At 44.9% G+C, this 12,497-nt stretch overlaps 1 protein-coding gene across 7 annotated transcripts in view; it reads left to right on the top strand.

Moving 5' to 3' along the window:
- Positions 1-12,497, top strand: part of DOCK3 (dedicator of cytokinesis 3) — a 463,693-nt gene that overhangs the window by 330,212 nt on the left and 120,984 nt on the right. For all 7 annotated transcript variants that reach the window (XM_061617883.1, XM_061617886.1, XM_061617884.1 and 4 more), the window contains exon 37: positions 11,738-11,886. In XM_061617883.1, the coding sequence (XP_061473867.1) occupies positions 11,738-11,886 (149 nt within the window). The remainder of the gene's footprint in view (positions 1-11,737; positions 11,887-12,497) is intronic.

Genomic DNA, 12,497 nt, shown 5'->3' on the forward strand with positions numbered 1-12,497 from the left:
TGGCGAAAACCCAATATGTAAACGGTATTTTAACTTTAGGGAGGGCAAGAATTTTCTTAAGTTCTGTCGATTGTGATTAAAACTTTTCATTCACTTTGTTCTTGGCTATTTGACTGTGAAACAAGGTGTGCTAATCTTTCTTTTACTTTCACTGGAATGGGTATTGTTCAATGCTAGTCCTACTCAGACTAGACCCATTGAAGTTAATCGACATGATTAACTTAGGCTCATTAATTTCAGCAGGTCTACTCTGAATTCATTGATTCTCTTTCTTTATAATGTCAAGCTCTCCTGATGTGCTGAGGTTTGAAATATTTTACTGAATTTCTTTTCTCAACGTTTCTGTGATCATGCCATTTTAACTAAAATGTATTTGAACATTTGCTAGATAGGGCTGGAGGACATTCCTGAATTGGGATGACTCCTCCTATTGGCCTTGACAGGCAGGGTCTTCTAATCCTTTTGCCTCCTCTCCAGGGGCCCTCCAGACTGACCCTGCCTGCAGTCTGTAAAGGTTGGGTCTTTGATCTCTATTTCAAATCCTTATCTTTGCTGGTTGTTTTACTCGGTTTTTTGCTCCTCTCCACTTCTCTGTTTGCCTGACGTTCCTCCTGTCTCCCCTCCTTCTCACTTGATTTCTCACTGTCACTTGCCCTGTTTTCTTAGTGTTTTTTCCTCCTGCCTTTACAACTGTGGGCCTGGGAAGGACGTGGGAGCTCTCTTCTGCCCAGCTGGGCGTGTTTTGCTGCTTTTGCAGTTCGGAAGAAATGGAGCTTGGTGAGCTGCTTGACTCAACTGCTTGCTGTGACCACTGTATTTTATACATATTGCAGATCGCTTTTCGGGCTGGGTGCAGCATTTTTACAACACTTGCACCAAGCAGGATTGCGGCCACCCGGTTCCCTCCATCGTTGATTTTGATATATGCGGCTATCAGGCTGCCGATTCTTCAATGGTTCATCGCTCCTGGGGGGGTGTTGAGCAGCACACGCTGTGGTCGAGGTGCCTTTACTGCAGCTTCCTGCACTTTCTCTAACAGTGCAGGGCAGCTGCAGCCACTATTTATGGGTTCCTGTGCCGCTTCTGCGGTCTCCCACCATGTCTTTGATCATGTGGGAGATATGTCTGATGCTGAGGCTTCATTTTCCGATACTGCCAGGAGGCATCCAGCGGCCTCTTTTCCCGCACACAGCTTGGGCAGGAAGGGGGGTGAGTACTCCTTTTTCTGGGGCTGATCGGATAGCATTTCCCCCGCAGTCTGAGTTCCCCAAATATATGTCCTGGATTAAGGGATTTATCTCCTCGGAAATTAAGGATACCATGCATCATATGCAGAAAGGAAGGGGTACAAAATGTTAAAGGAAGCACTCCCATAAGGGAAAATTGAGACTCAGCTTCCATTCTGATCACTGTACCAGGGTGGGGGTGCTGTGGCAGATCTCATTCACATGGTCGTTCTGCCAGGTCACCTTCCTTTTCTCCCTGCCTTTCCAAGGCTACTTCTCCTGCCAGGTACTCTCCTCCCCTTCTGGGTGATGGTAGTACTCTGGTTACTGCAACAATATCCATTCACACCAGTGGCATGCAGGGGCAGTCCTCCCTCCAGCAGATTCTGCAATCCCCTCCCACGGTGGACTCTTCCCCATAGTTGGGGCAGACATCGGTCCAGCAAGAACAAAGGTATGTGGTCCCAACCCAGGCCTCCCTGGGACAGGTGCAATCTCCCTCCCAAAGGTCTTTGCCCACGGGGGGAAAGGAGGCCCATCCTAAGCAAACAATAGTGACTCCTGAGACATTGTTTGATTCAGGTGCCTCATCCAGTGGGGCTGATAGGAAGGAAGGTGAGTTGTCAGAGGAGGAGCTAGAGGTAATTCAATCCCAGCCCAGGCTGTTTACTCCTGAGATGTCCCACCCACATGTCAAAGCTAAAGGGAAGCTAAGGTCTCTGCCCCATCTAGGTCTATGGGGGCTAAAAAGATGTTTCCATCTGTGGATAATAAGCCTATCACAGCTCCTTTCCCACAGGTTTTTGATGCTATTTGGGATGCAGAATGGGCTGCTCCAAGTAAGTCAAAGCTTCCCTCCACGTGGGCTAAGAAACATTATGTGTTCCTTGAACATGTTATAGATTTCCTGCACTATCTAGCAGGGGATTCACCAGTTGCTGCCCTCACTAGTTCTGCAGTTACACCTTCAGAGGGGGAGGGGGGTCCAAAGGATCCATGCAACAAAACAGCGGAAGGAGACCTTCACTGGAGATTTGAGGCAGATGCCGTGGCCTTTAGTGCTTCAGCAACCTCTTTGGTGTTCTCATGGGCAGTTTTCATGTGGGTGGAGGGGAGATGGGAGCAGGGAGGATGTCCTAACTTTGTTAAGGATGGTTTGAAAAAGATGGCTTTCACATTAGCTCTGTCTGCTGATGCCTCTATGGATGCTCTGCAATTGGTGGCTTGGTCCATGGTCTCTACCGTGGTGGCCCGTTGTAACATCTGGCTCTGCCAGTGGGCGCTGGGTGCTGGGTCCCAAACACACCTCACTGCTCTGCTTTTCATGGGCTCAAAACTGCTTGGGGAATTCTTGGAAGCACATCTAGTGAAGACTAAGGATAAGACTAAGGCCCTTCCATCAGCTAGGAAGGATGATCATAAGGGCAGGCAGACTCAGCTTTTCCATTCCCCTAGACAATTTTCAGGACACGAGGATTTTTCTCTCTTCAGACCCTGTTGGGGTAGGCAGGACATGGGTGGAGGACACTCCTCCTCTGGCAGACAAGGGGGTGCACCCTTCTGGGAAGTTTCAGAAGAGTGCAAAGAAGGTACCCTCACCCTGACACAGATCCTCTGACAGGGTCTCCTGCGGTGGGCACCAGGCTGCTACTATTTGCGCATCACTGGGGGGAGGTCACCTCGAACAGATGGGTATTGGAGACACTATACAAAGGATATGCTCTGGAGTTTCTCAGTGTTCCCAACAACCTTTTTGTTCCTATCCCTCGGTCACAAAATCTGGAGAAGCATCAAAACTATCTAGCCACCATTCGTCATCTGCTGGACATCCAGGCCATCAAGCCAGTAGATCCCTCAATAGGAAGATAAGGGGTCTACTCAATTTTTTTCTTGGTGCCCAAAAAGAATGGCAACATCCATGCCATATTGGTTCTAAAATGGCTCAACAGATGGATCTCGAAGAAACACTTCAAATTGGAGATCATAAGTTTGATTGTCTGAGAAAGGGAGATTGGTTGACCTCTGTGGACCTCTCCAAGGCATATCTACACATACCCATTCAGCAGTCACACACACATTTTATCCAATTTTGCTATGACAACACATGCTATCAGTATTGGGCCCTTTGGCTTCTCCTCGGCACTGAGGGTCTTCACCAATGTACTGGTAGCTTTGGTGGCTTATCTCTGGACCATGGGGGTCTGCATCAACCTGGATGACATTCTGATGAGGACTCCATTGGAACTTAGAGGACAGTGTTCTCACCCTGGCCTGGCTTCACTGGTTAGGTTTTGTGGTGAACATGGAGAAGAGTATGATACCCCCTCTGAGATGGTCATTCACCTAGGCGGTCAGCTGGACATGAGGCAGTTGAGTATAGTCTCACCATGAAATGAGTCTTGAAGCTACTGCATCTGCTGCACCTGGTTGTGGCAGCATCTCACTCAGAGTTGATGGTCCTCGCTTGTCTACAAGGTCTAATGGTATCTGTGTACAATGTGGTTCTCTGGGTACAGTACCATTCCAGGTTCCTGCAGCAACAACTGCTGCCTCTATAGGACCAGATTCTCCTCCGCTAAAAACTGATGCTGCCAATCCCTTTGCAACTGCAGCTACAGCTGGGCTGCTGGTTGGTCCTCAGTAGCTGACTGATGGGAGGACAGTTTAGAGGACCCTCCATGAGTCATCTTAATATCAGAAGTGAGTCTCTTGAGATGGGGGTTCACATAGATCAGCTAGTTGCACAGGGAACCTGATCCAAGCAGGAGTCATAACTCAGCATTGGTGTTCTGGAACTGAGAGCTATCTGGCTTGGTCTGAAGGCCTTCACTTTGGAGATCAGGGGAGCACATGTTTTAATTCATACAGACAACACATCTGTGACAGCATATATGAACAAACAAGGGGGCATGCTTTCAAGACCCTTGATAGCTGAAGTGGACCATCTATTTCGGTGGGTGGAGAGTCACCTGTCATGCTTGAAAGCCAAACATCTGGTGGAGGCCAGCAATTTTATGGCCAATTGGCTGAGCCAGACAGCAATCGATGAAGCAGAGTGGCAGCTGAATCTGGTGGTTTTTCAACAGATGATCCAAGTTTTGGACAGGCCACTGATAGATCTATTTGCCAGTCCAGAGAATGCACAGTTGGAGGCTTATGTCCCCAGGCCCTCAGTGCAAATGCCTTTGAGATGGACTGGCTGAGGAGGTTTCCTGTATGCTTTTCCCTCATTCGGGTTTCTCCAACACACCATTCATAGACTATGGCTGCTAAAGGCAGAGATCCTCCTTGTGATTCCGTAGGGGCTGAGGCAACAATGGTTCCCTGACCTGGTGAACCTATCAGTGAGGGACCCATGACAACTTCTGATACAATCGGATCTCCTTCTCCAGGACCCAGTATTCCATCCTTGGCCAAAACTCTTCCGTCTGACGCCTTGGAGGCTGAGCGGCACTGACTGATGGAATTAGGATTTTCAGGGAAGGTTTTGGATACTTTGGGCTTCCAGGCATTGCTCAAGGCCTGATGGCTTCCAGGCATCAAAGTGTATTCCTCCACCTGGTGGGTTTTTGTTGGCTATTAAACCGAGAAAGCAGAGGTTAAATTTCCACAAGTGAGCTACGTGACTTAGAAGCGAAAGTTGGCAGAGCTCGAGCCATCTTCAAGGACACGTTGCTATGCAACCTAGGCTTGGGCAGCTGGCCTTATCTATATAGAGGGCCAGCAGACACTTGTGAGTGTGGGGGTCGAGGAGTTTGTACAGAGAGAGCTTGTGATATATTATCAGTAAAGTGACTCTTAAAACTTATTGCTTGTCCGGCTCATTGCTTCAACTGGCATCTAGCCTGTCACTATACTGTTCTGCATCCTGGGCATCTGCTTGCGCCAGATACAACATCCAACAAGTGGTAGCAGAGAATGGTTACCTGGTGCTGAGGATTGCAGAAAAGCGGCAGAGAAAAGCCAGAACTGCAGACCAGCGAGTAAAACAGCAGAAAGACGGAGAAACCGAAACCTGAGCTGAAAGCTGTGAGAGAGCCGTGGGAATAACTGACTGAAGGACAGAGGTGAGAAGCTCTAATTACAAAGGCGGTGAACTGTGAAAAGCGAAAATATGTCTGTTACGTTATCGGCCGGGATTCCCTTGGAAAGGCTGACAGGGAAAAATTATGGCACTTGGAAACAGAGAATGCAGGCTTTTCTAGTGAAAGAAGACCTGTGGAAAGCTATCGCAGAAGACCCACCCACCGTAGTGCCAATTCCAGCAGATTGGAGAAGGCTGGATGAGAGGGCAAAGGCGTTAATTGTTCTTGCTATTGATGATTCTCAATTACTGCACGTGCGTGATGCAACAACGGCAAAAGAAACCTGGGAAACTTTAAGAAATATTCATGTGAGAAAGACTGCCAGTTCTAAAATATATCTTGCCAGAAGATTGTATCAGATGCGCTTATCTGGAGATACAACCATGTCAGAGCATTTGTTGGAAATAAACAGACTGTTTACTGAGTTATCAGAACGTGAAATTGAACATTCTCAAACGCAAAAAGTGTATATCACATTAGCTTCACTAGATTCAAGTTATGATAGTCTGGTGAGCTCTTTGGAAGCAATGGACGATGCAAATCTCAATATGGATTATATAGAAGGCAAACTTTTACAAGAATTCCAAAGGAGGCAGGAAATGGCAAAGCAGGAAAAGACTGAGTCTAAATACAACGTGGAAAAACAGAACAACAAAGCTGCACAAGAGAGACTGTATGGACAAAAAGCGTGTTATTTTTGTGGTTCCAAGCAACATCTTCAAAGGAATTGTGAAGCAAGAAGAAGAGAAAGAGGAAGAAAACCATGTGTACAGGTGATCTATGCTAGTAAGAATAAGCAATGTATTAACAATGAGCAGGGAAATAACTGTAAAGATTTATGGGCAATTGACAGTGGGGCAACAAATAGTATAATCAAAGATAAATCCATGTTTCATACATTTTGTGACGTAGAGGATCATGTAATAATGGCTGATGGGACTAAGAAACTTATCAAAAGTAGGGGTACAGTGAAATTAGCAGGTTTCAATACCATTATGACAGATGTGCTGTTTGTTCCTGATATGGAATGTAACATCATGGCTGTTTCGAAACTCAATGAAATGGGGTTCACAGTAATGTTCAAAAGGGGTTCAGTGCATGTAATGAGAGGAGAAAAAATATTCATGAAAGGAATAGTAAGGAACTCATTGTTCTTCTTACACGTGAAACTTAACAAATCATGTACTCATGTGTGCTAATAAGAAACCCCATAATAATTGTGTTCATTTATGGCACAGAAAACTAGGCCATATAGGATATGAAAATGTGGTGAAAACAACAGAGAACAGTAATGATGTGACATTGAGAAACTGTGAAAAATATGTAGACTGCCACGTGTGTAAACAAACTAGGGCAGTTGTGGCTGCAAAGAACAAAGAAGCCATGCCCGGTACAAATGCACCTTATCAATTAATACACGTGGACTTAGTGGGGCCATTTCAACCTACTCAGGGGGGTGCAAGATATTTCCTGACAATAGTTGATGATTTTTCAAAATTCTGCACTGTTTATTTACTAAAAGCGAAAAGTGAAGCTGCAGAGAAACTGAAAAGATTTGTTACAAAAATTGAAGTGCAGTTTGGTGTCAAAATACAGAGAATAAGATCAGATCAAGGAGGAGAGTTCTTAGGACACTCTTTTACTGAATACTTGGATAAAAGAGAAATAAAACAGGAGTTAACAGCCCCTTATAGTCCTCATCAGAACGGGTTAGCTGAACACTGGAACAGGTTGCTTCAGGACTCAATAAGATCAATGCTATGTGACTCCTCTTTAACACAAGGTTTCTGGGGAGAGTGTGTTCTGTATTCAGCTTACATTCAAAACAGAATATTCCATAAGGCCACTGGAATGTCTCCTTATCAGAAATTGTATGACAGAAAACCCAGATTAAACCATTTGATTAGGTTTGGAGCAGAATGCTGGGTACCTATTCCCAAAAATAAAAGGACAGGGAAGCTGCAAAGGAGAGCAGACAAAGGGTACATGCTGGGATTTGAAAACACGTATTACAGAATATGGCTGCCAAAACAAAGGTCTGTGGTGTTAAGCAGAAGCGTGCAAGCAATAGAGCAGGATTGGGAAAAGAAAACATATGTGGAGTTGGGAAACACTGAAGGTAGTAATGAACAAGAACAGGCAGACACAGTACCAATAAAACAAGAAGAAACAGGCAGCAGTAGTGAATCAAGTTCTAGCTCTGAGAGAGAAACAGAGGAATCGCCTGACACAGACACAGATACTAAGGCAGAAATACAACCACGCAGATCAGAGAGAACAACAAAAGGTATTCCACCTGTTAGATTTAAAATAAATTCCATTAAACATATAGACTTCAGTAACTGGAGAAAGTGGGATGATGGAAATCATGAAGAGTAATGAAATATAATGAAAATGATGCTCAGAGTGCAATGGAGTAACTGTATTACAAATGAAAGTGATGTAAACTGAAATGAAAGGAAAAGTATCAGAAGAATAAAACCAAATGATGTAAATGTAATGACATGTAAAATGTAACACATGTAAATGGAAGAGAAATGTAACTAGCTGAATGTGGAAATTTAAGGTGGGGGATTGTTGGCTATTAAACCGAGAAAGCAGAGGTTAAATTTCCACAAGTGAGCTACGTGACTTAGAAGCGAAAGTTGGCAGAGCTCGAGCCATCTTCAAGGACACGTTGCTATGCAACCTAGGCTCGGGCAGCTGGCCTTATCTATATAGAGGGCCAGCAGACACTTGTGAGTGAGGGGGTCGAGGAGTTTGTACAGAGAGAGCTTGTGATATATTGTCAGTAAAGTGACTCTTAAAACTTATTGCTTGTCCGGCTCATTGCTTCAACTGGCATCTAGCCTGTCACTATACTGTTCTGCATCCTGGGCATCTGCTTGCGCCAGATACAACATCCAACAGTTTTCTTGTCCTGGTGTTCGAAGAACTCAATTGACCCGCTTTCCAGAAATATACAAGACCAGCTGGGGTTCCTTCAGCTGAGTTTGGATAAGAGCTTGAGTACCTTGATCTCTCAAACACCAATCTACTGTGCTTAGCAGCAGTTTTTCTAGTTTGGAGGGTTCTCCCATGTCTTCACTTCCTTTGTATAACATTTTCACTAGTTTCTCCTCAGACTGTTCACAGATTCTCCACATGGTACCTAAATTGGGTTCTATCTGCATTAACTGTTTCGCCGTTTGAATCCATGTCCACATGTCCATTGAATCTTCTAATCTTTAAAACGGTGTTCTTGCTTTCCATTAGTAGTAGTAGTAGTAAATTTATACACCACATTTCCCACAAATACACGTGCTCAAAGCAGTTCACACAGAGTCCAAATGCTGTAGCACAACACATAATAAAAAGTATAATCACTACAACATTAAGAAAAAAATATATACATCAAAGTATAAATGAGCATAAAGCTCAACAACAAAGCCAAGGCAAAAATACTGAAAAACTAACCCGCAGGCTGATACAAAAATCTCTTCCATCCGCCGGACCCCCATAGCTCAACCCAAAGGGCCAGAAAGTCTTCTGAAAGAAGCTGTGTTTGAAGGCTTCCAGGGCTGGAGGATGGGGCAAGACGGGTGGAAATAGGTTCCCCTGATGACAAACAGAGTCTCTCTCCCCTCCCCTTTATGTCAGCTTGCCAGTTTCAGAGTTGGGGGCATTGTCTTCTGATCCCCAACAATGCGTTATTTACCAAGACAAGGTGGTTCTATGGCTGGATCCAGCTTTTTTGCCTTAGATTAATTCAGTTTTCCATAGGTCCAAGGAAGTGATTTTGCCTTCCTTCTGTCCTGGACCTTCTTGCACTCAAGAGCGTAGATGGCATTTTTTGGATATCAGGAAGGCTCTTCATTTTTATTCGGCGCACACGCTGGAATTTAGGTGTTCTGAGGCTCTGTGGCTTTTGGGGGGCCTTCAAAAGGGAAGAAATGTCTTCATCAATTTCTAGATAGAATCATAGAGTTGGAAGGGGCCTTGTAGGCCATCGAGTCCAACCCCCTGCTCACAGCAGGAAATCCACAGCTAGAGCATCTCCTGCAGATAGCTGTCCAGCCTCTGCTTGAAGACATCCAGTGAAGGGGATCCCACCACCTCCCTAGGCAGTCGGTTCCATTGCCGAACCGCCCTTACTGTCAAGAAGTTCCTTCTAATATCCAATCTGAATCTACGCTCCTGCAACTTAAAACCATTAGACCTAGTCCTACTCTCTGGGGCAGCAGAGAACAAATCTGTACCCTCCTGTATGTGACAGCCCTTCAGGTACTTAAAGAGTGCAATCATATCACCCCTCAGCCTTCTCTTCACCAGACTGAACATGCCAAGTTCCTTCAACCTTTCCTCATAAGACTTGTTCTCTATACCGGCTATCATCCTTGTTGCCCTCTTCTGAACCCGCTCTAACTTGTCTATATCTTTCTTAAAATGAGGTGGCCAGAACTGAACACAGTATTCCAGATGAGGCCTGACCAATGCTGAATATAATGGGACTATTACTTCCCTCGACCTGGAAACTATAGCTCTGTTTATGCAGCCCAAAACTGCGTTTGCCTTTTTTGCCACAGCATCACACTGCTGGGTCATGTTCAACTTGCTATCCACTACAATTCCAAGGTCCTTCTCACACGCACTATTGCTAAGCCGGGTATTTCCCATCCTGTACATGTGCATTTTGTTTTTGTGGCCTAAATGCAGAATCCTGCATTTGTCTTTATTGAATGTCATTTTATTAATTTCAGCCCAATTTTCTAGTCTATCCAGGTCCCTTTGGATTTTATTCCTGTCTTCCATTGTGTTAGCTATCCCTCCCAGTTTCGTATCATCCGCAAACTTCATAAGGCTTCCCTCCACCCCATCATCTAAGTCATTGATAAAAATGTTGAAGAGTATCGGCCCCAGGACAGAACCCTGTGGCACTCCACTCGAGACCTCCTTGCAGTCCAAAGCAGAGCCACCGACGACCACTCTTTGAGTACGGTTTTCCAACCAGTTGTGAATCCACCTGACAGTATTTCCATGTAGTCCGCATTTGACTAGTTTGCTAATCAAAAGGTCGTGGGAGACTTTGTCAAACGCCTTGCTGAAATCTAGATAGATGACATCTACAGCATTTCCACCATCTACTAAGCTAGTGACCCGATCAAAAAAAGAGATGAGATTAGTTTGACAGGATTTTTTCTTGACAAACCCATGCTGGCTCCTTCTAATCACAGCATTGTCATCTAGATAGTTGCCAATGGACTCTTTTATTATCCGTTCTAATATCTTTCCCGGTATTGAAGTCAGACTGACTGGCCTGTAATTCCCCGGATCTTCTTTTTTACCCTTTTTAAAGAGCGGGACGACGTTTGCCGTCTCCAATCCTCCGGCACCTCTCCCGTTCTCCAGGATTTCTCAAAGATGATGGCAAGAGCTTCCGAGAGTACATCCGCAAGTTCCTTCAATACTCTGGGATGCAGTTCATCAGGACCTGGAGATTTGAACTCATTTAGGTTAACTAGGTATTTCCTGACTATCTCCTTATCAATCTCGAACTGCAGTCCCGACCCCTTACTGAGATTGTTACCGATGCAAGGTTGCACACTGTTCCCATCACACTGATGGTTGAGGGTAGCCTATAAAACCTTGGGCAAGGAACAAGCCCAGAAGTTACGGTTCACACTCTCAGAGGGGCAGCTGCCTCAACAGCATGTAAGGGTGGTTTTCTTATTGCAGATATTTGTAGGGCTGCCACCTGAGCCTCTCCACACACTTCAAGCACTACAAAATAGGTTCATATTCCTCAGCTGATGCCCCATTTGGTAGGAAGGTGCTCCAGAAGATGCTGCGTCACTAAATTGGGTGAGAGGAAGCCCTCCCTATGGGGGTGTATACTGCTCTGCTATATCCCTATTCAGGAATGTCCTCCAGGCCTATCTAGCAAAAATGGATTTTTTTCTTACCATGAATATCTATTTGTAGATAGGGCTGGTGGATATTCCACCCACCTCTCTGTCCTCTGAAGTGACCTTCTAGAGTGAGGGGTTGAGGCTTAGGGTTTCTGCCAGTGTCTTACATTGTCACATGATGTTTAGCTTTGTCTGTTGGCCTCATCTTGTGCTGTGTTTCTTGTTTTGTGTGTTCCTGTTTTTTTCTCTATTTTCAGTTGTTTTTCAGTGTTCAATGTCCCTTGGAATGGACAACGGGGGATGTATGGGCTGGTGGGATTGAGGAGTTGTCTTTGCTCTGTCAGCTTAATCTGGATGGTGAGACGACTCCTCCCCCTGGAGAGGAGGCAAAAGAATTAGAAGACCCTGCCTGCCAAGGGCAGGAGGAGGAGTCATCCCTATTCAGGAATGCCCTCCAGCCCTATCTACATACAGAAATTAATGGTAAGAAAAATTACAATTTTTTTGTTCTCTGTTCATTGTTTTGCTGTTTCAACAGAGGCTGCTTTTACATTGCTCTTATACTGTGAGCTGCTTCAGTGGGAGGAGAGGCCTCTTCGAGAGTTCCTGCACTATCCATCTCAGACAGAGTGGCAACGTAAAGAAGGCCTTTGCCGGAAAATTATCCACTATTTTAATAAAGGAAAGGTATGCAAAAAGTTATTTTTTCAGTAGCTTTGTTATTACTTTTGACTTAGAGACAGAACTAGATGGTATAGAAAATGCCTGACTACCACTCCAAAACAGTAGCATTGTTTCCTGTTCTCCCTCCTCTAGTTCTTCATGGCGTCAACCCAGGTACCACATAGGAGTTCTGTGCTTCTGCAGAGCAGAACTCAGAACATTCTCAAGTTCTAGCTAGGGAACTGGTGCTTATACTCTGTTCCCCTTAAGGGGAATTTGAAACCTACTTTGGATCTTCCTCTTAGTTCTCTTCTAGAAATACATGTGCCATCATCACAGTCCAAGTTGGAATTAGCATCTGAGGAGGAGGATGTGGTGGGGGGAGATTTTGTTCACTGCAACATCTCAGAAATTCCTTTCAAAGATTTCATAGCACTGAAGAGAACAGTGGCTCTTTCCAAAGATTCCTACTTGCCACTAGAAGGTGGCAAGTCATCCAGAAATCAGTGGTGTGACAAAATGATGGATCTAAGAGCTATGCAGAGCTATGGATTTTACAGCCATGAATTCCAAGGTTATATGGCCTTTTTGGTTGCTAGATCAATTCTACTAAGGTTGAAGAAATTAGGGGAGGG

This window comes from Rhineura floridana, chromosome 3 (genome assembly GCF_030035675.1).
Source record: "Rhineura floridana isolate rRhiFlo1 chromosome 3, rRhiFlo1.hap2, whole genome shotgun sequence".
Taxonomy (NCBI): domain Eukaryota; kingdom Metazoa; phylum Chordata; class Lepidosauria; order Squamata; family Rhineuridae; genus Rhineura; species Rhineura floridana.